General features: G+C 43.0%; 1 protein-coding gene across 2 annotated transcripts in view; it reads right to left on the minus strand.

Moving 5' to 3' along the window:
- The window catches only part of FOXO3 (forkhead box O3), a 110,503-nt gene extending 85,040 nt beyond the window's left edge, over window positions 1–25,463 (minus strand). Inside the window, exon 1 of one of the 2 annotated variants that reach the window (XR_003705856.2) lies at window positions 23,420–25,463. Coding sequence is in view for 1 of the 2 variants with exons in the window: in XM_028723120.2 (XP_028578953.2) it covers window positions 23,420–24,007 (588 nt within the window). In the remaining variant the exon portion in view is untranslated. The remainder of the gene's footprint in view (window positions 1–23,419) is intronic. The other variant, XM_028723120.2, reaches the window with a different exon arrangement.
- Window positions 25,464–25,706: the final 243 nt, after the last annotated feature.

Here is a 25,706-nt window from a genome sequence, read left to right on the forward strand (position 1 = left end):
TCAAGAGGGAGCAGCCATGTATTATAAAGAGGCAGATACAGGCTTGGAATCGTGAGGGAAGGTGAGGCAGCCACCACACAGTGAGGGCACTCCATAGCAAGAAAGCCAACTACTTTGGTGGTGTAGAATGTTGCAATGGGACCTGGAAGACCAGGGTTCAAATCCCCACTCAGCCATGAGGCTCACTAGGTGACCATGCATTAGTCACTACCTCTCAACCTAACCCACCTCATAGGCTGAAGCGCGGGGACAGGCATGGAAAAACCACATATGCCATGTTGAGCTCCTTGGGATATAAAACAAGCAAGCAAATTCTCATTGAACTATCGCCCTGTTACCATTCTTAATGAAAGAGCCCCATTTATGAAAATAATACACAATGCACCTGTTTCAAATGTCATGCCATGAGTAATACACCTTGCTACTTACTGGGCTCAATCTAGGGAAAGGCAAAACCAGTTTAAGCCCCGTGTAAAGCAACAGCATTTAAACTCTGGGTAATATTCACCGTTCTCTCTCTTCTCTAAATGCAGGGATGCAGCACATTTACCACAGGTAATTTCCTGAATGCAATGCACCTTACAGATTGACAAACGAGAAGAGTTTAGAAATTCTGGCTTTGCCTTGCTTGGGGGTGGGTGGGAAGAGATGTGGGTGGCTGGTTCTTCCACTGACCATCTACCAGCAGGCTTAATAGGCTTTGGAAACAGTCCTGGAATACAGGGTTGTGTTAAGACCTTTAGATGCCCTAAGCATTTTAAAAAGCTTTTGGTGCCCCCAAATATATCTAATTAAAAATATAAACAATAATAAACCATGTATTATTAATCTCTATTGCAATTTTATATTTAATATTTTTATTGTTGTATGTGTTATTCATTTATCGTGGGAGTCTTTTTTTGTGGAACCTAGTTCAGCTACATCGTTTGGTCCATAGTAAATCCAGCAACAAAAAATTTCTATGGTACCCCCCCCTTCTCTTGATTCCTTAAGCACGGGCTTATTTTGCTTAATGGTTAATCCAGCTCTCCTGAAATACCATGAGTTCCATAACTGACATGCCATATGAAACACTTTGGCAAAAGACTCTCACAAAACCATAACTTAGGACAAAATGAGTACCTATACTCTTTCTCATGTACCTCATCCCCAGGGCACGGGGTGGCCACAGTGATAAAAACATACACACAAAAGTAAAATGAGAGCAAGCAAAAATAAAACAAAAGTTTAAGTCATCCCACTGAAAGCCAGCAATTGAAAAGATCTTGAGAGTTTCTGAAAGAGGCCCTAGGTTTGGCCCACCTCCAGGGGGGAGAGCCCCAGAGAATAAAGATGTGATCATCCTTCAACAAAGTAATGCTTCCGAGCTTATTCTAAGGAAAAATGGCTACATGAATGAGCATTACCATTATATGTAGATAAGTGCTAGAGTGGCTAAATGTCAAATTTATTACATTAATATGCTCCTTCACTGAGCAATGACAGTCATCATAGATATGGATGATTCAACTGTGGCAAGTGGATGTTATCAACTAGTTTTAAAGTTATTATTCTGCTCAGACAAAAAGTATTCCGCTTAGGGGGGAAATGTCCATTGAACGTCTGTCTGTCTTTGAAAGCACCTTGCACATGGAAACAATAAGGTGCTGATATATCAGGCTTGTACATTATCCACAAACAATCCCAATATGGTTTGAAGATGTTGGCCACAGCAAATAAATTACAAAGGCTTAAATCCTGTAGTACAAACAATAGTTTAATAATTCAAGTTCCACAAAGTCTTTTTATCCCTATAATTAAGTAGACGTATGTGGACATCAGCACTGTACATAAGAACACAGCTATAACCAAGGAAAATCTTAAGTGGTGAATACTACCCAAATATGAATATATCACATTGTTTAGCTGGAATTACCACTTTAAATATACCACTATCATGTTCCAGGTCCGCTCACAAGTTGACTTGATCAACTTGTAAACTTCAATCAAAGCTGCAGCCTGGAAACAGCTGTTGGAAAAACCCAAAGTGAACCTTTTCTCCCAGCCAATTCAATGTTCTTTTCACTATTTATATTCTTGGATTGACCAGCTGCGACTGATACTGTAGGTCATGGTGTCCTAAACCTACCAAGAATTTGATGATGCTGTCAAAACTTCTGAACTTGTTTTTAATCATCCTAGTTCTTAATCTTAACTAGCTGTAGATAGTGCCCTGCTGACCTTGCTTACTGCAAGATCATTAGGAAATGCTATTTTGTCAAGTTCTAATCTTGAGGCATTTCATCACTAAGTACCATATTAACAAACACTGTTTCTTTAAAGTTCTATTTTATCATATTATCATGCTAAGAAACATTTATGTGGCATAAAGATTCAGCACTGAGGGCCTTCTGGCAGTTCCCTCACTACGAGAAGCCAAGTTATAGGGAACTAGGCAGAGGGCCTTCTCAGTAGTGGCATCCACCCTGTGGAACGCCCTCCCATCAGATGTCAAAGAGATAAACAACTACCTGACGTTTAGAAGACATCTGAAGGCAGCCCTGTTTAGGGAAGTTTTTAATGATTGATGTTTTAATGTATTTTTTATCTTTGTTGGAAGCCACCCAGAGTGGCTGGGGAAACCCAGCCAGATAGGCAGGGTACAAATAATATTTTTTTATTACTATTATTAGTCTCAAATTTTGCCAAATGACCCATCCACTGGGGAGGATCCAGTTCAACATGACCCAAAATTGATTGACAATGCCGAACAGCAGAGGCTCATTCCAAGACAATTTCAATGCAGGACTGGTGGAGAACAGAAGAGAGCAGTTATACATATCCACAGAAATCATTCCACCTCATTGTTTGGTATCAGCTATTCCATCTCTATCAATATTGGCAAATGTATGCAAGCTCCAGAAGAAGGCAGCATGTCACAAGAGGACGTATGGTGTTATGAAATCAGACAAAGGCCTTGAGGGGGTAAACAGTACTTTGCTAAGAATCCGTTCTGCTCCACTTAGATGCTCAATCATACGCACAATTGTTTATATGAGGCACAAGGTGTGATCCACATACAAGTTAATGACATAATTCCAACTCATATTGAAGAATCTGGTCTTCATCTCAAAACATGAAGCAAGCTGTTACTTCATACCCCACATGCCTCTTTCTGAAAATATGTGCACCAGTGTATCTGATAAAAGAGGATCAAAATGTATATTAAGTTGTCTTCAGATGTAAAACTATGGGTGAATAAATTGTTATTGTTTAAATAAATGACACAATTTTCTTTCTACAATGTTGTCTGTGTATGTTATTTATGGGTGGATGGATCTATTGGATCCAAACTTGTGCAAATATGCACTCTTTCTAAGAAGTCTTTTCCATAGACCATATCTCATATCTCATTTCACCTTAAATGCACACCATCATCTGGAACCCAACTTGACTGATATTCAAATATGGTTGACAAATTCAAGTGAGCAGTGGACTGCATAATCTACATATGCATTTGCAAAGCAATAAATATAGCAGCATCCAGGTACTAAGAACAACAATAATAATAATAGCAAATTCTAAAAAGAGCTAAAGGAGCAAATTAAGGCGAGCAAACTTATCCTACTCTTACAAGGTGCACTGCTAGGAACTGCTTTTATACTTTCAAAGAGGTAGGAGGAATAAGTATCAACTGCACACCATAATTAGAAGCCTCTACATACCACACCAACTTCCCTTGTCACAAATTTTTACCAGCATAACATATCACTGTAACAAAGTGGATGTCCCCAATGTTATAGGATTTAGGATCCAGCAGCAGCAGCAGATTGGGTTATGCCGTTCTATCTACCTGTCCCACATCTCCAAAATGACCCCTTATGGGTGCTCCTGCACCAGGTGGGAACTCTTCCATTGATCTGACAGCTGTCACATTTCACTCTTAATGTTAGTAAGCAGGGCAATTTTAAACTTTTCATATATTTCCAGTTCCCTTATTCAAATGACTAGTGATTATGTTTCTCCTCTCCAAAGCGGTAGCAACTCCATTTCATAGTCTAGAGGCTCCTAATATTATGAAACACAATTAAGGCATTCGATTTGACAACAGGGCATCCAGCTACAGGCCCTGCGGACTGTTTCATTCACTTCCCCCCTGTTATTATATGATTAAATGTTCTCATGGGTACGAAAGCTACTTATCTACTCTTACTAAATATCCAATTAGGAGACCTACTCTTTTCCAGTCAACGAATAGCCACTGCTATCCCAAATGGCCATTATAGGACAGTACCATATACTTTGAGGTACTATGTATGTGGAAGTGGGATTCTTAAAGACCTGCTGCATCATTTGTACAATGTTCATTATGGAAAGATCAAAGTATCTCAAATACTTTCTATGCTAGGTAGAAAGGATTATTGGTCAAACCTCCAAATGTTTGAATTACTTTGCTCACTAACAGGGGGGCAAGCTATTATGGAGATCCTGCAAATGTACAGAAAACAATTTTTTACTGCATCAGTGTTTGGTCACAAATCATCTTTTTTTGTTCTTTTGGGAGTTTTGCAGCTTTTATTGCTAAGATCTGTGGTCTAAAAACAAATTAGATTCAATTCTTTGTACTTGAAAGCTCTAGAATACAAAATATACATGCTCAGCATCATTTCTGGATAGTGCCTTTATGTTTAAATTATGAGTCGCCTTTGCCTATAGAATACATAGGTGGTGATGGGCAGAGAGCTGGCTCCTTTCTCAGTCGTCACTTATGACTATTTTTTACAAGGGATGGGTGGGAATACACAATTTATGCATGGCGTGCTGCTTACATATAGGGCCCATGTTCATGTTGTGCTCCCAAAGACGAAATGTAACCTAACAAAGCAATCCCGAGAAGTTAATTCTAACACCCTGTCAACTTGAAATTATATTAGCAGAAATCAGGAAGACTCTCACTAAATCACATAACCACATGTGATCACCTTGTTCTTCAGATTGGGAAAGCCAGAAGCTATTCTGTTGGCTTTAATAAAATAAAATGTGTGGCAAGCCCTAAACATATCCAAATGGAAAGCAATAACAAGTAGGTTATTTTCATGGTGCATGTTTCTGCATGTCCCCAGATTCCCTGATTTGGCAAACTACTTTCAAGTAAACACTCCCGAAAAGAATGAATGGGAAGGGCAATTGGAATGAAGGACTCTGGTTGCAGGGTTCTAATGAGAAAAACAACAGGACCTGTATCAGTTCCAGTTTTGTTCTTTCGAAGAGTTCCAAGCAGAGTGTAACAGCACCACTCTTCTGTATGGGAAAGCTGTTATATAAAATGAATATAAGCTATTATATAAAATGAAACAAACAAGACAACTACTGATAGAAAGCAAACTTCTTCTGCCACTCTGCAAAATGTTTACAGTGGTGGATAACACACTGTTTTTAACTGGATTTGTATATGATAAACGGTTGGAGAAAAATGCTACATACAATCAGAGATTCAGTCTATAGACTTTCAATCTTTGGGAGAAAAATTAATGGCTGACTGAAGAATTTCACTCAGTATGTGTCTTGTTTTTGTTGATGTGGACACAGTTATCCTGAATTACTTGAAAATCCAATGTCATGCCTCCTTTTGTCATTGATCCAAAAGTCTCCCTGTGTAGGGTTACCCAGAAGCAAAAGTGGCAACTTAGAAGACTTTTAAAACATGAAAACAGATTTAAACAAACAACAGCAGCTTATGCAAAAACAAACACCATTCAATACTTTTCTGCATGTAAAAACATAGCTGATTGATTTCTAAGGGATATCCGCTAAAAGGTCTGAGTTTAAACCTCTTTACAAGTGCAAAACATGAATCCTCTATGTTCAATGTTAAGCTTGCTTCTTTTTTAAACAGAACAGAGATTAATCATGGGACTTGAGAGACTCGTGAACATTCTTCTGGTAATGAAACACCATTGTGAAGTTTGTCATTTCTTTTGTCAAGTTGTTAATAAATGACTCGGGATATTAAGTAGCTACATTATGTTTACACCAAAATTAGCAACTCTAGCTAAGTGCTTCAGATCGACAATGATAAACAGTAGCTATTATTCCAATATCTGAATGCAGAAATAAAACCATGGGTCACAACTCATGGCACAGTAAGATAGTCAGCCCTTGATACGCAGGTTATAACTGCAGAGTCGCGTGATCTGTTGAAATGCAGTTTCATTCTTGAAAACAACTGGAAAACATTTACATTTTATATTTTATTCCCTGCTCCCCCACCCCACTAAAAACTCCTCCCATTGTTCACTTTCACTGAAACCAGCAAAGCTACCTATTTCTCTGCCCCCATACATCCCAAGAGAGAGAGGCTTTCCTCCTCTCCGGAGAGTCAAGCCAGCAACAAAGATAATGGAAGCCAGTTTGACCTAACCCTCTCAGGAAGCAATCCCCAGTACAAAGAGACAGACAGATTCTTCAGAGCTTCTATGTTTGGTTGACACAACTTAGCTCTACAGATATTCTACCCTCAAACACGTATATTGAATATGGGGAGGAACTGGGCATTTAGTGTTAATGTGAAAGGATTGTGCATGAGATGGGCCCTTCCACATGCTTGGGGACTACAACAGGCTCAGGGTTCCCAGTTGTGAGAAAGAGATCTGTGCACATACAGAACTCTCTCATAAATGCTAAACACTGGGCCACAGGAGGATGTCAGGCCACATCCGCACTCAATATTTAAAGTGCTGTGATACCACTTTAACAGTCATGGCCTCCCCCAAAGGCTCTTGGGAAGCGTAGTTTCACCACCCTTGACAAAGTTTGGTTCCCAGGATCCGGTAGGGGAAGCTATGAGTGTTAAGGTGGTATCATGGGGCAACATTCAGCAAAATATTTCCACTAGGTGCAAGGATAAGCACTAGAACAACAGAAATGCCCTTTTTCCTTGCTCTGCATGTGCCCAGCACCATCCACAAATGGTGGGTTGGGGAGATGGAACTCAGCAGTTGGTGCAAGGGGAGAAGAGAGGGAGAAAAGTCAGTTGTGTTGAGCTTCAAATTTATAACGCAGATCTAGTCTCGGACTCTGGGGCAGTGCTAATAAGCACAGTTCTGCTCCCCTCATCACAAGTTCAGTTAATTCCTGAGGTGAGGGAAGGTGTCTTTTGATGAACCCTAAAATACTTCAGTTCACACCACACAGAAATATGCCTTGCTCCTCCTGTTCCCTGCTTATAGAACATTTCGAAATACGTTTACGTCCTAAAGGACAGAAAAACATACCTCAGCAGAAGGCGAATATCGACTAGGGCTGCAGTCCTAATGCCACATACCCGGCAGTAAGCCCTACAGAATTCATGTGTTAGGATTGCCGCTTAAGAGATGGAACTCAGCAGTTGGCCTCTTCATATGCAATCCAGCCCATATATTTTGCAAAACACTTAACAAAACATTCAGTGGGTGGGTGTTTACCCTCACATCCACCCTTTCGGGAAAGTCCCCAATTCCTACACTCTCCATGTCCTTTAGTCTCAGGTCCTAAAGGTGACATATCTTCCAACACAGAGCCCCCCATTTCTACTGGTGGGGAAGCAGCCTTTCTACATATAAGAAGCAGGGTGCACCTTCTGTTTACCCTAGCTACTAAGCAATGCTCGAAAATGTGTCAAGGTAATACATGCTACTTATCAAAATTGCTAATCACACCTCATTTCCTAGTTTAGACAAAAGGTTATAAAGTATAGCATGTGGTAACAGTCAGGCAAACATACACAAATAAAACAGCATGAACTCACAAAAGAAATGCATAAATGGAGAAAATGAGGCTTTTTATGGAATATATATAACATTTTGTTGGGTTCAGGATTAAGAGAAAATGGTCCTAAAGCGAGATCGGAGAAATCCTGACATACTGGGATTTCTAATGATTAACTATTTTATACTTTTTTTTTAGTATTTATAGAGATCATCCCTCATGTTGCAGGGGATACGCTAAATTTCTCACCGTTACAAAGGCACGCTACCATTACACACATTTTTTACAATGACAATTTTTTTAAAAACCTTTCCCCCTAGGCATGTCAATGCACAGACATCATGGGGCAGATCTAAAACCATATCAAAAGCACACATCCTTAGAGTTCAGTTTATCAGGGGACCCCACGCAACATGTTAAGAACTTATCAAGAGCCTGCCGGATGCCTCCAGCCTTGATAGAGGATGCCGTCTATCTTTGCTATGTTTGGGGAACCCGATAGTTCCAAGGCCCGATTAACATACTGAATGAAAGTGACATAACTCTTTAAGGGGCCTTCAAGTACTTAAATGCCCACTATAGCCTTACTTATTGATTTATATACCACTCAACTGCCAAGGTTTGTAAGCAGTTTATAAGTATACAACCAATTACAAAAAACACACACTAAATAAACAGGCATAATTAAAATAGATAATAAAACAATTCCATCAAAACCTTAAAATAAACAGCTACAATTTAATTCAAATGTCCAATAAAACAAACCCATTAAAATAGCACAATTAAGAGTTTAAAAAAGCAATTAAAAGAATTAAAAACAAGAGGTTCAGGTCAGGAAAATGCTTAGCTAAACAGATGTGTCTTCAGAAAGCCAATATCAATAGATCCTTCGTATTTCAGCAGGGAGAGCAATCCACAACTCTGGCACCACCAGTGAAAAGGCCTGCTTTGCGCTGCCACAAGCCAATAAGCCAGGATGAAACCAAGCAGGCTCCATGTATTGATCTTAATTGTCTTACTGGCAACGGAGACCATGACTGTATTTCAGGTAACCTGTCTATCATTCTAATCATTTTTATTTGTGTATGCCCATGGCTTATTTTAAACTAGTTTGACTACATAATGTATAGTTCATACTCTTCAATATTAATCAATGGGTCATTTTAACTTTCATGCACATACATGAGCACATGTGAATGAGCAACTAGGTAGTTCTACATTTATAGTCTACAAAATATTTATATACAGTTTAGTATCCAGTTACACTCAATCTTGGAACATATAATTAACAACAATAATCACTTACATGGCACTTTCGGTACATGCTATAATCTCCTTCCGTTCTCTCTTTTTGATTTAAAGGCTATGACATTAAATTGGGGGGGTACCTAATTTACTTTTGATAATAAAATTATTTTAGGCCCCTTTCATGCCTCTCCAAAGAAAGGCAACTTAAAGCAGCATTGTGCAATAGCAACACACAGCCCTGGAGACACCACCACAGAATAGTCCATCATGCTTCAAGTGGACAATGCGTAGGCTTCAACATTAGTGTATGCAGTGAGGAAGTAAAGAGAACTGTGGTCCCCCCACCCCATGCCTCACACATATGGGGGAAAACAATGAAATGGTTTGAGAATGAGAACTTAGTTCCTTTAGGGAACATCTCTCACAGAACACAGCACGGATTCATACAGCACACTTGCTAGATTTGAAATGTCTGAAGCAGCCCTTAGCACCCAGTGGCACTGATTGTCACACAACGCTTAGATGCCTGGCTACATGTTCCAGCTGCTCCTGACAGAAACTGGCTGCTTAGAGTCCTGAAGATCTCCTTTCAAGTAGCTTGGAGCACTAGCCCAACCTAACCTTTCCCCACCCTCCCAAGAAGGTAAAGGAGTTCCAAGAAAAATCAGAGGAGAACAGCTCCTTGCCCAGAGGAAAGAGTCAGTCTCCACCTTGCTTGCAGGTGGGCTCTTTAAAACAATCTGGTGTTTATTGGGGAAGCAGCAGAGAAGAGTTGTAATTTGCGAATTGACTGCATTTCACTGAATAAGACCAGAAGATTAAAAGAAGAAAGAATGAATGCAATTCCTCTCAAGGAAGCAGCTCCTTCCTACGCCTTTTGTTTTCCAAAGGTTCCTTTGCCTTCCTGGGAGGACAGGGAAAGGCAGAGGTAGAGTCTGAGCCGTTCTTCCATTGGTGACCCCTGCTTGTTGATGCCAGAACTAGGCAGTTGGTTGTAGCGGCCATTTTGTTTTCCACAATGCTCCCAATGTAGTGGTGATCCAGGGCGCTGTGGGAAATTTAAATGGTTGCTAAACACAACTTCCTGGTGATGCTCATAGTCCTGGACCAGGCGCTTTTTTTAATGTATTGCAGCAAGCCCTGCTGGAGCAGTGGGCCATGGCAGTTGCCCAAGGATACCAGGTACTAAAGCCATTGCTTCCAGCCTTCCCTGCCCATTGAGAGAAAGATCATCAGGTTTCTGAACAATCCGCCCACAGGAGCAGCTGTAATGTGTATCAAGCTCTAAAACAGCAGGAAATGAGAATTTAATGAATCTTTGGAGTGTTTCTATGTCCATAAGGAAAGCTACAGACACAAAAAGGCCCTGAAAAAAAGCAGAGGGCTGTCCCACTGGGCCTCAGAATCAATCACACACAATCATTGAAATTAGGAAGAAGCACCTGGGCATCCCATAGCAACAACTAAAGCCGCTTTTAACTGAAAAGCAAGACAATTCATGGAGAGAAGTGACATCGCTATGGAAAGAAGTCTTACATCACCAGAAGACATTTTAAAAGATACACATGTTTTGTTAAAACCCACATTTTTCAACATTTTGCATTTCCTACTGTCACACTACAACCCACTGCAATGGATTTTGGCAAATGTGTAGCAGCTCTTACACATCATGTGCAAAATAGATGGATGGCAACCAAGCTTCTACACTTGTTTAGGACATGTGGGCAGGGTGGGCAAGGGGGAATTTAATCAGTTTATTCAACTTTCAGAACCACTTCCTGTGTGTTCCTTAGAATTGTATGCCCTATGTTGCTCAATAATTTCCCATTTATTTCTCCTTCAAACTCTTCAACATTCAGTTCTAGAAACCGAGAGAAGAGTTTGCTTCTCCCAATGAAAACCTATTTGACTATTTCTAGGCTCAGCAACTAATCCATCCTTCAGTAAGAGAAATCCCTGCAGCCCCACTGGCCAGAACCAAGTAAATTCATCTCATGGTTTTCTTACAGTGCCAGAGCTGCATTTTATCACCTTACAGACCGTAAGCTCTATCAGGCAGGGATTGCTCTCCCACCCTCCCTGATCATTCAGCATTGAGCCCACAGTTGCTGCTCCATACAAAGAACCATGACTCAGCATGGCCTGGAAGAACTAAAGCCAAGAATGCATTAAAGTGTATTGATAAAGTCAGAGAAAAAGTCCACAGCCAAATGTTCACACACAAATGACCAAACCAGCTTTTCCCCCCTAGTAGCTGAAAATGGTAAGGGGAATGAAAGGGAAGGCCCAGTTCATAGAACCAAACTAGAATCATAAAATTGTAGACTTGGAAGGGACCCCACAGGACATCTAATCCAACCCCCTGCAATGCAGGAATCTCAACTAAAGCATCCATCACAGATGATTGTCGAACCTCTACTTAAAAACCTCCAAGGACAGACAGTCCACCACCTCTCCTAGGAGTCTGCTCCACTGACGAACAGCTCTTACTGTCAGAAAGTTCTTCCTGATATTTTGTCAGAATCTCATTTCATTGTACCTTGGTTCTATTGGTTCGGATCCTAGCCTCCAGAGAAGGAGAAAACAAGCTTGCTCCTTCCTCCATGTGACAGCTTTTTAGATATTGGAAGATGGCTAACGTATCTCCTCTGTCTCCTCTTTACCAAGCTAAACATTACCCAATTCCCTCGACTGTTCCTCACAAGGCTTCGTTTCCAGACCCTTGATTATCTTGGTTGCCCTCTGCACACATTCAAGCTTGTCAATATTCTTCTTAAATTGTGGTGCCCAGAACTGAACACAGTACTCCAGGTGTGGTCAAACAAAGCCAGAATGGAGTGGAACTATTACTTCCCTTGACCAGGACACTATACTTCTGTTGATGTAGCCTAGAAGAGCAGTAGTGGTTTTTTTTGCCGCTGCATCACACTGTTGACTCATGTTAAGTTTGTGCTCTACACTAAGACCCCTAGATCATTTTCACATGTACTACTGGCAAGCAAGTATATTTGTGCAGCTGGTTCTTCCTAAGTGTAGAACCGTACATTTGTCCCTATTGAAATTCATTTTGTTAGTTTTGGCCTAGTTCTCCAATCCGTTAAGGTCATCTTGAATCCCAGCAGCATTGCACCCCTCCTTGTTTGGTGTCATCTGCAGATTTGATGAGCAGCCCGTCAACTCCTTAACATCTATATGTTTATTGACAAATGGGGGGAACCATCCAAAGCCATTAAGGATATATTATTTATTATGTTAAGCAAGATGCAAGTTGCATTAGAGTTGTTGCATTGTGTCGCTTTTTTGAAACAGAAGTTTTAATACACACACACCTAAATATACCAGCAGTCTTTGTCTCAAACAGGGAAGATAAATAATGTATAGAATAATTAGGCTTCTGATATAAAACAAAATAAAGCAAATTATCTGCTTGTTTATTCAACTGTATATAAAGAAACTCCACCAACTTTACAGGGTTAGAATATACATGGTGCCCTATTCATGTAGAAAAGACCAAATACTGTTTTCCATCAAGTTGGAGATGGGGATGGAAATAGAATTACCAAGGTGATGCACACAGTACTTAAAGCTTTTTCAGGAAATTTTCTGATTTCTGTGTCATATGAAAGTGGCTGGCACTCTTGGGTTATAGGGAAGTGATCAATACTAGATAGTGAGGAATAAATATTGCCTCCTGACAGCAGCAGTTATTAACTTAAATCAAGTTAATAAAGACAACTACAGATGTGCTTGTTTAATGAAACGTTTTTTTTTTTTTTTTTTTGCAATGCAGCACTCTGCCTAATAGTGGTTGAATACTTTGTCTTTGGGATGCGGGTGGCGCTGTGGGTAAAAGCCTCAGCGCCTAGGGCTTGCCGATCGAAAGGTCGGCGGTTCGAATCCCCGCGGCGGGGTGCGCTCCCGCTGCTCGGTCCCAGCGCCTGCCAACCTAGCAGTTCGAAAGCACCCCTGGGTGCAAGTAGATAAATAGGGACCGCTTACTGGCGGGAAGGTAAACGGCGTTTCCGTGTGCTGCGCTGGCTCGCCAGATGCAGCTTTGTCACGCTGGCCACGTGACCCGGAAGTGTCTCTGGACAGCGCTGGCCCCCGGCCTCTTAAGTGAGATGGGCGCACAACCCCAGAGTCTGTCAAGACTGGCCCGTACGGGCAGGGGTACCTTTACCTTTACCTTGTCTTTAGAACTCAAGCTGTGATAAGGACCAGTTAAAGGAAGCTCCTCCCTCCAATCCTGATCGATTGGGGTGTGGGTGGGTGCGTGGGTGTGGGCATGCATGCATGCATGCAGAGAGATAAATTAGTCTAAGAAAGAGTGCTTCTCTGCCCCTTGTCAGTTATAACAACCAAGCTTCTTGCATATACTACTACTACATACATCTTACTACTACTACTCTGTTGACTTCTGAAATATCCAACAGTTCTCCTTAAGGTAGATTGCTGTCGGCTTACTACCTTTACCATTCAGCTGCTTCTTTCCATTCTCACACAAGCATTTTCACACAAATATTACCCAAGTTATTTTGGGGTAAAAACCATTCTACCCAAGTTATTTTTGGAGTAATTCACGCAGGAATGTTCCCCTCTCTATTCCAGAGCTTTGTTATGAGTTACAGCAACCGAGAAACCTTGATTAAGGAAACAACAGTGAGAATGGCAAAAATTGCATGGAAATAAGCTGAAGTGTCACCTTAAATAAGGCGACTTGACAAAATTACCAAAAGGGAAAACGTTCCCAGAACATTCATTTCCACATAAAGCAAGAATGTTCAGCCCTTCCGTTCTCAAACCCTTGGATCTTTTAGAACCAGAAGCTACAGTCTTTTTTCCTTCACCCTCATCATCTATTCAAAGGAGTGTGCAGATACTGAGTCATATAAATAAATCACTGTGGGACGGCTTGGAAATGTGTAGGTGAGTGTTAAAATAGCTTGCACATATGTTTATTAAAACGTAGACGGTATGAAGGATCTGGAGATATTTACTGTATCGTATTGCTGTGCTTAATGCTAGGTTAGATAACATTCTACCAGGGTATGGGAGAACAGAAGGAAAGAATAGGCCTGCTCTGGAAGAAACTGGCAAAATCTTAATTATGTTAGAGGAAATGTAATTTCATACTAACCAAAGCTGACTAGCCATTTCTCGCTTCATGTTCCATGCCTACAAAAACTCATCTAAGAAGCCCATGCTTCTGCCATATAAAATAAAGCAACAACAACATTGCTTAAGGAAAGGAGAACATGCTGCACCCATCTTTATCCCCAATACACTGGAGCAAACTCATTTTGTCCTGCATAAATAACAGATATAAGCAATAGGCTTTAACCAGATTCCTCAAACAATGACATCAGCATGGGATCTATCAACAACGGCAGTAAGTACTTCAAGCTCTCCCTAAGACTATTCCCTTCCTAGAGTTCTTCACAAATTGCATGGATCTTGTATGTCCAGCTAAGGTTTTTGGCACAGATAAGCTCAGCACAGTACAAGACTTCACCCTCCTTAAGAGAACCTTTCCTTCCTCTGTATCCTCTGACATATGCAGAAGAGTCAAGACACCCTGAGCTTTGGAGCATGGCAGAGTCCAGTGTTTTATGGGATATATGAACATACATGCACTCACCCCCAAAACCTCTAGCCCGTGCTGAAGACTTACGGGAGGGAAAGGATTGGTGATGAACACAAATAACAGTTAGTACTGAGACAAGCCAAATGTTTTGGATCCTTGCCTATAACAGCATAATGGTATGATCTACAACCTTGCACTAGCAAAGCAGGAAGTAGATGCCTTCTCCTAAGCAGGCATTTGAAAAATGTAACAAATAAATCTCCCTCTACGACAGATGAGGTGCTTCCAAACATGGGCTATTTAGAAGCAAATAATTACCGCTGCAATGCCAGTGGAGTGGCAACTTATAATTTCCAGGCCTCTAGAATCCAAATAGCATTCTGTAGCCATGTGGGTAACCCCCATTCTCCCAACCTCAGGAATTGATGAGGACAAAGGATTAATTTCTCTTCTCCCACCCTTAGCTGCCCTTTAGAATGAGAAAAATAAATAGAAAAAAAGAAATGCAATTTGAACAGGGAAAAATTAAAGAGAGTTGATTCCTAAAGGGGAGAGAGGAACTACAACGAAGGAAATGTCTCTACCATAATCCAGGGCTAAGGGATTTACGGCCTTCTAGTTGTTCCACTACAGCTCCCATCATCCCTAACAGTTGGGTGTGCTGACTGGGGCTGATGGGAGTTGGAGTCCGGACAGCCAAAGGTTTAACACTCCTTCCACAATCTATGCAGGCCATAACTGGTCCTGAACCCACAGAACAGCTGCACAATGGGTCATCTACAACTGGAGAAGTTGAGCAACTGTTCCACTTTGTTAAAAAGTGGGGTTGTCTAAGCTTTCGGGGGGGGGGGGGGCCTAGAAACTAAACAATAAAATATGGAAGGACCATGTTTTGACCACACCATTACTGAGATGCCTCATAAAAAGAAAGTAACAAAGAATAGCCACAGTAAATGCCCAGTGTGAAAGCAGGCATGATATCTGTTTAATATGGTATCTGTCAGGGATGCTTGCCCTATGGTAAGAATTGGACTCTGTGACCCACTGAGAACAGCTTTAGGTATATTCATATACACAGATACAGTAGTGCTAGTGCAATCTGCTCATACTTTCTGTCCTTGCACAGATCATCACCTCCTGAAGATGCCTCTATTACAGAAGTGTGCTGTATTATGCTCTCACAGGGAAGTCATAGGAAACTGGTTTATTATCTGTACATAATGTATGTGCCAAAATCCATGTACATACAATCTGTACATAATGTATGTGCCATCAATCTTTTCTCTTGGTTTGATGTATTCTTTATTTATAATTTCTTCATTCTGCAACTAATGTGTAACTGAGAAGACAAATACCTGCCATAAACAAAGCCGTTACACGTATACAAATGCTTTCAGGTCCCATACTTGTAGCCATATGCTATTTAGACAGTAACTGATTAGCACCAAGTATATTGTTTCCTGTGTTCTCGAAGCTACTAAAATGAGTTTCACCAAACTGTGGGAGGCAGTGGAAGACAGGATTGCCTGGTGTGCTCTGGACCATGGGGTCACAAAGATTCGGACACGACTAAACGACTAAACAACAACAACAACATCATATTGTTGCCTGTGGTTATTACCACATTTCCAGACAAGCAAATGGGAGGAATACCCTAGACCTATTTAGTTTGCCAGGTGAAATAATAACCCTGCTCCTTGCCCTGTGCAATGTTCTGTCCTGACCCTTCCTGGGCCAATTGGGTGGGCGTTGAGCGGAAGTCCTTGTGCAAGTGTCCTCTGAAAAGAGTCATTAGTTGGATCCTGCCAATTACTTTCAACTGCATACCATCAAGAAAGATGGTGGCTGTTGGTGGAGGCCACCAAAAATTATTCCACCTGGCAGTAACTCCTCACAGAAGCCATAACGACGTAGGAACATGGAGAGTCATATGACAGAGCCAGTCAGAAACATGCAGCTGTGTCACAAATAATTCTTCACATATTGGCCTTTTTCCAGGTTCACACACTTAATCAGGTGAGGTGGGTGGCATTGTGGCAGAGGTCTTAGTGCCCTGGTTACAGAATGCCCTTCCCAGAGAGACTGACCTTTCACTTGTGTGTGCGTGTGTGTGCGCGCCATTCTCCCAGGCCTTTTAATGTGAATTTTCAGTGCATTTTAGATTTCTGGCACTTGGTAAATTTTGTTGATGGTTTTACTGCTTTGTATGTTTGCTGTGCTGGTTTTATGTGGCTTTTCTGATTGTATGCAAATGTTACAGTTATTATAATGATACTGTGCTGGTTACTTTATTATAGCATCTTACTTATTTTAATCTTAGCAAACTGCCCAGACACTTCAGGTATCTGGGTGCTATAAAGTGTAAGTAATTGTTGTTGTTGTTGTTACTGGTGTCCCACATGCTAAACAGCTCACAAATGTTACAATCCCCATATGAAGGATGTAACTTTTAAAATGGACCACAGAGTTAATACAAGATACACACACACGGAAGCACTGGGAGACGCACTGCAATTTGCCTCTCCTATTGGTTATAGCTACTACTGTTAATTATTGCAATGCTTTGTTATATATGCAGCACCATGTAACAATAACCACATATGGTCAAATATAAAATGTGGCAATTCCATGTCTTTCAAAAGTAAGTAGCTTGATGCACTGTAAGCTTAGGTATGGACCGGACAATGAATTTACCTTCACTCAAACTGCCGCATGATAGACATGTCACCTGCAAATTCCTCAGTACAGACCACTAGTAATGAACCAGGTGCCTTATATATTTCTGCAAATTTATTGTGCGATTTTGTTATTTACACATTACAAGAAGACAGTCTATTTATTTGTATAATTAATTATCATTATCCTTTTTTAAACCCATAAAAGTTTTTTTGGGGGGTGGGGATAGAACAGTCTGTTTGTTGTATACTAGTATCTCACACACTCCAAGTAAAAAAATGTTCCAAATCATTAAGATGTGTCCTTTTCAACACAGACAACTTCAAAGTGGTGCACTTCTGAAGTAGTACATAAACATTCTCAGTGCAATGAATCTGCTTAATAATTTGATTTTTAAAAGTAAGTCCAAGCTAAGAGTACAGAATGTAGAAAAAACAACAACTAAAAAACCCTAGCTATAAGGTCCCCTACTTTCTCTGCCATAGCCATCATGTTTGTGTGATCAGCTCTGACCCATGGAGGTACAAGTCTAAACGAATACTTGTTTCTCCATTGTTCTACATAAACCAGGGAAGCTACTCAGATTACTCTGAAGCAAGGCACACAAGGCCAACACTGTGCTGAAGGTTTGGATATGACCAGTACCTGGAGGGCAATCGTCTGAGAACCACATCTACACCACTTTGACTCCATGACAGACAGAAGGCAGGATATAAAGGTAAGAAAATTAATGTTTTTTTAAAGAAGGCTTTCCAGTACTTTCCCATGGGCAGTTCATAATTCATTTCTATTAGATGAGAAAATGCCTCGCGGATAAAAGATAGTAGCATCTATTTTGGCCTGCCTAAGTTCCCTAAAAACAAACAAGGTTTCACAGGTCTAGTTTGGTCTCCTCCTCCAGTAAGGTCATGCTAGAGGTTATTGCAAAATTTCTGAACTAACATATCACCAAGTATCCAGGGATCCAAGTTTTTAACATTTTAATTAGCTCAAAGTACCAGTTAAGGCTGCTCATAAATGAAATCAATATCAAATTAAAATTATAAATGGTTAGAAATGTTTCAACTATGCTTAGCAATCTAATTAATGTAAGCACTTTGCTGCATGGTCTAGAGTATGCTGCTATTGAAATCAATGAGCATAAATTCAGTACAGTCCTCCATGTTGCTACATGTTGTTGTTTTAACCGATCCTCTGTAGCCCATTTGATACGAAAGTTTTCTTAAGGAAGCTGCTTAAAAGGCTTTGGCACTACAGATTGGACTCCAAACAACTACATCTGCTAACGACGCAGGCTCTGTCAGAAGAGCAACAACTGACATCCCACGTCTAAACTTTATGGCATTTTTATGGTGCATTTATGGTAACTCTTGGAAATGCAGCACATGATGCAAAAATACATGTGTATTGTATGACATAACCACTCCCTTGTTTTAAACTGCTGGACATTACTTATTATTAGTATTGAATTATGAGATCCTTCCATGCTCAGTTCACAACGATTGAAAGCCCTTCGTTTGTATTTAAGCTTCTACTGGTGTGTCCTACAGAGAAGTTGGAACACATGAAAAGGTTACTAATAGAAACCTTGAGGTAACTTCCAAATGACTTGTTTCCACTGAACAGTCTACATTCTGTTTTATTCCCATCAAATGAAAATATTTAAGAGGAAAACAGTTTCATTGTAAATTTAATAGAATTCTGAATGCATGGACTCATTCATGCCTCTAAGACGGATACTGTAGCTGTATAAAATCTTTGTACATGGGATCTGCATCAGGCAAGTCCAATAGGCAACATTTGAGCAAATGCAAAAAGTCACGGCATTTATTCTTGGCCACTGTAATAGAAAATAAATCTGCTATGGTTCTGTGTTGTATCAACACCTTCTTTCCATATTTATTACCTGTATATATATTTTTCATGTGAAAACACAGTCACATATTAAATATGAAAGAAAATATTTTCTTGCTACTCTTCTTCAACTGTGTAAAAAAACTCAGGGCCACTTCACCATAAATTACAAAATTCTCACTCAATAGGCACATTCATGAAGAAAATAACGTAACTCAGTCGGTACAGCGTGCATCTCTTAATCTCTGTGTGTTCCCATGTCGGGCAAAAGAATTCCTGCATTGCAGTGAGCTGGACTAGATGATCCTCACAGTCCCTTCCAACTCTACAACTCTAAAATTCTAACGTGCACACAGGTGTGCCACATGACCATGGCAGATTAATTACATGTACAGATGCACTGACACCAGTCCTGGGTGTGATCGCTATTACACAGGAGATGCAAATTGTTGACTTCGGAGGGGGAAAAGTGTTGTGTAGGAATGCCTGCCAATACAGGAATTTGGTAATGCATGAAGTGGTTCCTATTTTATGTGTTTATGGATGGGGACAGACCTTAGGGTAGACCCACTGAAATTAATGGCTATGATTAACTTAGGTTAATTAATTTCAGTGGGCTGACTCTGAGAAGCACTAGCATTAAATACAATCTTTTCAAAGGGAGTTGAGGGTGGTACGACAGAGGCATCATCGGTTACGTAGTGCACACATTTCTTTTGTCCTACCAATAGTTCTGGTCAAACAGGTTTTGCTGGCTCTTGGAGGTCTACAAAACCTTGCAGAACCTGTGAACAAAGACAATAGAGGTGCGTACACCATGTGCAATAATAAGCCTCTGTCATAGCATCCACATCTCCCTGGGTGAAGGCTGGTCATCTCCAGTGCAAATAGTCATCTTTTGCTTTGCTGGCTTAGCACTTTGTTTACACAGAACAAATGGTTCAGCAGGAACTGAGAAGAGGAGGGACAGAGGGATATGGGTTTTCAGAGCAACTTTTACTCAAATATCATGTTTCATTAAACCCTCCCTCCAAGAAACTCAAAGGGGGTTGCAAGTTGAAAGAGAGAAGATGGACAGAACTCGGGGTCATCCAGTGAAGTTGAAAACTGGCAGAGTCAAGGGGATAGTGAATATGTCTTCACACGGTACAGAGTTAAAATATGGAATTCACTTCCACAAGATATAGTGACAGCCACCAACTTAAAGGGCTTTAGAAGGGTATTAGACAAATTCATGGAGGAGGAGACTATCAATGGCTGCTAGTCATAATGTCTATATTGCTTCTATTATCATAATCCGGATGCCTCTAAATATCAGATGTTGGGAATCACTAATGTGGAGAATGCTATTGTGCTCGTGTCCTGCGTCGTGGCTTCATGGACACCTGGTTGGTCACTGTGAGAACAGGATGCTGAACTAGATAGGATTGATCCTGCATGGCATGTTCTCCCCGTGGCAATCCACCATGGCCTGTGGCTGGGTGGCATGAAGGGAGAAAGGGCAAAATGACTATTATTTTCTTCCACCCTTCCTCAAGATGCTCAAGGCAACTTACATGGTTCTTCCTCTGCCCATTCCAGTTTATGTGGTAGGCTAGCATTTTAAACACCAACAGGGAAAAGGCTTTGGAATGGGAAAATGGCAGTAATGACAAGGGTAACACTCTCAGGTGCCTCCTCCTAAGAAGCTTTTTAAAAAATAAAAAATAAAATATGAGGACTGGAGTTCCAGTACACAATTATCTGTGCATAATGTGCAGCCGGTCCCCAAACGGCAAACCCTATATAAGCTTCAACTGTGCCATGGAGCTTCAATGTGCCATGAGTGTGATCCTATGCATATTCAGTGGAGCAGATGTCCCATCTTGTTCAATGAGGCTTACTCCAAAGTGAACACACAAAACCACAGGATGATATCAATGTTAGTTATGGTCATATTCAAGGCAGACCCAGTGAAATCAGTGGACTTAAGTCAACTGATTTCAGTGGGTCTATCCTAAGTATGAATTAGTCAAATTTCACCCACGTTCATTGGTACTTCCTTCCGAAAAAGCATTTTGCAGGAGGAGAATCCTATTAATCTGCGGCATAGAAAGCTGCCTTTGTAGACCATTAAGATTCTTGGCACTTCATGGTTTGAGAGACAGGAGGATCTTCCAGGGTTGAACTTGGGACCTTCTGAACAGAAACCATGTGCTGTGCCACTATGGTGCAGACATTTGCTGGTGGGGCTCAAACACCCAGCCACTGTAAGTCACTGGCAGCAGCTGCCGATTGTCGCAAGCTGCCTTATACCAAATCAGACCATTAGTCCAACTAGCTACAGTGACTGGCGAGAGCTGCGCACGTTTTCAGACAGGAGTCTTTCCTACCCCTACCTAGAGCTGTTAAAGACCAAATCTGGGACCCTCTGCATACAAAATCATAGTGCCTGACCATTGCAAAACTTTTGTCCTGTCTAAGCAACTACCTCTAAGAAGCATGGGTGATGTAAGTAGAATGGTATATATTTGTAATACTAGCAGACGGAAGCATTTCAAAAAGTGCCAGTGTTCCACATCTCATTTATGTGTTAAAATGTCACCAGCAACAAAAGACAGTACGTGAGTACAAACAGGAGTTATAATTCCTAGCTCAAGTTATTGTATAGCACTATTTAAAAGGCTGTGGGGTGCCTTTTACATACCGATGCACGTAATGCCATAATCTGTGTGGCTATTTAATGTGAAGAAATAGCTATCCAGTTCACGCCACTAGCAACAGATATTGCTTTCTATAACTCTTAACTATTTAGCATCTTGAGGTTCTGGGTTTGTTTGCTTTTTAAAAATACTATCCTGCCCTCTCTAGATGCACTTATTTACATTGCTTGCTATTTAAAAGTGTTCTTAATTTCCATTTCTTGGGTCTTGTCTTTTGCTGAACAAAGGAATTTAAAATGTAAAATAAAAGACTGTGGCAGTGTAAATACACAAATATTGAGAAATACAAAAAGCAAGCGATGTCCTCACTTATTTTTTAGCTCAGTAGGTTCAGAGGCTGCTGCATGCATATAATCCCATCAAACAAAGGACAGTCTCCCACATGGCAGATTTAAACAGGGGATTGTTTTGCTTCCCTATCTGCTGAACAGTACCGATTCCACAGTTTAGGGGTTTAGCCACAAGTCTTGGCTACTAGAAAATAACAAGCACAAACACACCACACCAACATGTAAATAGACACCCCACTGACATGCTCTTTCTCATTTCTGGCATAAGTTAGAAGCTTCCTGCTTTGCTAACACAGGAGGGGACCACAGGTCGCGTTTGACTGAGAAGACATTGGTCTAGCTTAGGCAGCAGCAGGTGCCGAGATCAGAGCCTAAGCCAGGCAAAGTAAAGGTGCTCTTAAAGAACCCTTATGGACTGATCCTGAAGCAGGATCCCTGAGAGAGAGGCGCTGATGTTTCCTCATAACACCGAGAGGGTCACCCTTGCAGAGGACAGCAAAGAACTAGTTTTGGAAAGTTGTTCTGCAATTGCCCCATCACACCCTGTGGATGGGATGAACCAGGCCTAAAGCCTAGGGGAGAAGGGGAGATCCGCACGGGTGGGTGCACTGCATGAGAGAAAGCGCTCTGTGAACATGTCCACGCAGTCACCTTTTCCACACGGGCATCTCCTCCACCTCCTACCAACAGAAGGCTATAATCTAGAAATGTGGGTTAGTTGATGATGTGGGTCAAGTGTGTTTGGTGGTGGTTTTTGTGAGGTTTCTTTTTTAAGCAAGGCTTGCTGATCTTGACCACGAAAAACCAGTTCAAGTGCATGTCAGAGAACTCAAGTTTTGTTGGGTCAAAAACGGAGTTAAATAGACCCTACTCTCACAAAGTCACTTGTAACACTGAACAAAAACCAGGTCCTCCCCCCCCCACCTTAACACTCGTGAACCACTTTTTCCCACCCTCAGAAACCACGACGGCATTTTGGTTCTGTTTTTTGAGAGCTTTAAAAGAGTAGGAATTTTCCCGCCCTTTCAATGCGTTCTGAGGGGAGGTTCAGCGCTGGCGCTTGTTATGACTGGGAAACAAACGGAGATAGAGAGGGGTGGTCGTTTTTCTGCACTAATTAACACAGAAGATCTTGCGCGTGAGGATCATGTACATCCTGCAATGGAGTGGGGGGGGGGTGCTTTGCCTTCAGATAGATCCATTCCGACCCACTACTTTGAGGAAAAGTAAGAAAGGAATACGAGACTGGAGAGAGCGTGTGACCCACACAGGAGATCCCGTTCGCACAGCCACCCGCCCGGCCGACCACCAACTTTCCTCCCCGCCCGCCGCGCGCTCACCTTCCAGCCGGCCGAGCTGTTGCTGTCGCCCTTATCCTTGAAGTAGGGCACGCAGCGCACCATCCACTCGTAGATCTGCGAGAGGGTGAGGCGCTTCTCCGGGGAGCTCTCGATGGCGCGAGTGATCAGGTCCGCGTAGGACAAGTTTCCCCACGCGTTTCGGCGGGACGAGCATTTCCTCGGCGCCGCCGCCGCCCCGCTCGCCCCCGGCTGCTGCGGCTGCTGCCCTCCGCTCGTCGCCCTGGCGCCCTGGCCGGACCCGTCGCCGGACAGCCCCGAGAAAGGCGCCAGCAGGCGGGCCGTGTCCTCCGGGGCCAGCGCCTCGCTGCCGCCGCCGCTAGGGACGGCGTCTCCGACGGCCATGGCCGAGCTGCCCCCTTGCTCCTCGTCGTCGACGTCGTCGTCCTCCTCGGGGATCATGGAGGCGGCGTCGGCGCCCGCTTCCCCCGCGGGCTTGGCCGGGCTCGCCTGCAGCTCAGGCCTCTGCAGGGGCCACGTACAGGAGCGCGGGCGGCTCTGGGGCTCGAACTCGGGGTCCAGGTCCACGTCCACGGGGGACAAGGGGGCGGGGGGAGACGCCTCTGCCATCTTGGCCTCTCCCCCGCTCTGGAGGCTGCTCTGCCTGCCTGCCGATCCGCTGCCAAGTGGGGATGTCAGGGAAGAGGAGCCCGATCCACACCTCGGCCGTCCCTCCTCCTCCGCCGCCTCCTCCTCCTCTCGCACCTCCTAGTAGCAGCGATCAGCGAGGTTGTACAAACATGCCACGCTCCATTAAAGGTCCGGCCGCCTCCTTTTCACCCCGCCACCTCTCCTTCCCTACCGCCAGCAACAACAACCAATAAAATCAATCGGGAAAAAGAAACGATCAGGTGGTCAAGCCGGCTCCAGGTGCGTCTTCTTCCTCGGGATCCTGAGGAGCGCCGATTTTGCAAGAAACAGCCCCCCCCCAAAAAAAAAAACACCCAACCCTTGCAGAGTGGGAAAGCAAATCTCCGCGGCGGCGCGCCCGTGTGTTTGTTTATCTTTCACCCCGTGCAGGATTGCTCCAATCGCATCTCGCGGTATGTATTAAAGAGACCACTTCCCGCGGGCTCTCTCCCCCTCCGCACGCCTAAAAATAAAGAGGGAGCCACGAGTCTCTTCTTGCTTGTTGATTTGGCGGGCGCTTTCTGCTCGGCTCCAGGAGTCCTTCTCCGCCGCTGACTTCGAAACAGCTTAGCTGGGAAACTGAAGTCTTAAAACGCACCCGATCGCGCCTGCTCCATTCCTCTTCGCCCCCCAAAAAGCAAAAACAAAAACCCAAAAAGGGGGCGCAGAGGGGGGAAACAACAACACCGGGAAACTCACGCTCTGCTGTGGTTTTAAAAAAATCCGAATCTTCAACGTGGGGGAAAGAGAGAGGGAAAGAGAGCGAAGACAAGTCAAATCGCCGGTCTTCCAACAGGTCCAGAAGCCCGGAGTCCTCGTCCTTTAGGGCTGCCAAGGTTTTCGTTCCAGCATCCACACCACCCCGCTCATCACCTCCTCGCTCCTGCTGCTGCCATCTTGACAGTTTCCCCTCTTTCACTCAAGTCATTTAAACAAGCCTTGGCGAAAAGGCAGAGCGGGAGGTCACGCAGGCGGAGGGAGAGAGGGAGGGAGGGAGGGACGAAGGGGCGAGCGGGCGAGCGAGCGGCAGGTTCCAAGCAGCGGCGAGCAGCTCGGACGGCGGAAAATCCAGGTCGGAATTCACAGGAGGAATAGGAAGACGCAGCGTTGCTGCTGCTGCTGCTCTTGCTGTATGGCTCCTGCTAGCACGGTTCCCTCCAGCTCGTCTCGCCTTAGGCAGAGGAAGAAGCCTTTAAAACAAAGCGACGCGGATGATCCCCCTGCCTGGAAGAAGCGCAGGAGGAGGAGGAGGCGCCACTGGCGGGGACGAAGGGCGCCTCTGCAGCTCGCGCGAGCAGCCCGCCGCCCTCCGCTCTGCTGACTTCCACATTCCTTCTCCTAACAACCAGCGGCGGCAACACAAAGTTATAGACACACGCAGGGAGCCACAACCTAACCCGGTAGCAGCAGCCTGGGCTCCACCCACCAAGTGGGAAGGCCTTGCGTCGTCGGCGGGAGGGGCGAGCGAGCTGCCAGCGCCAGTGCAAGGCTGGCTATCTGGAGGCATCTCAGCCAACAGGCGCTCTCGGTCGCCTGCCTTTAACCCTTGGAAAAACGCATCGCTGTTAAAAATCAGCAAATGGAGCCATTCATGGAGGAGCAGGGATTTAAAGAAACAATGCATTAATAAAGAGCTGTG

Source organism: Podarcis muralis, chromosome 3 (assembly GCF_964188315.1).
Source record: "Podarcis muralis chromosome 3, rPodMur119.hap1.1, whole genome shotgun sequence".
Lineage (NCBI taxonomy): Eukaryota > Metazoa > Chordata > Lepidosauria > Squamata > Lacertidae > Podarcis > Podarcis muralis.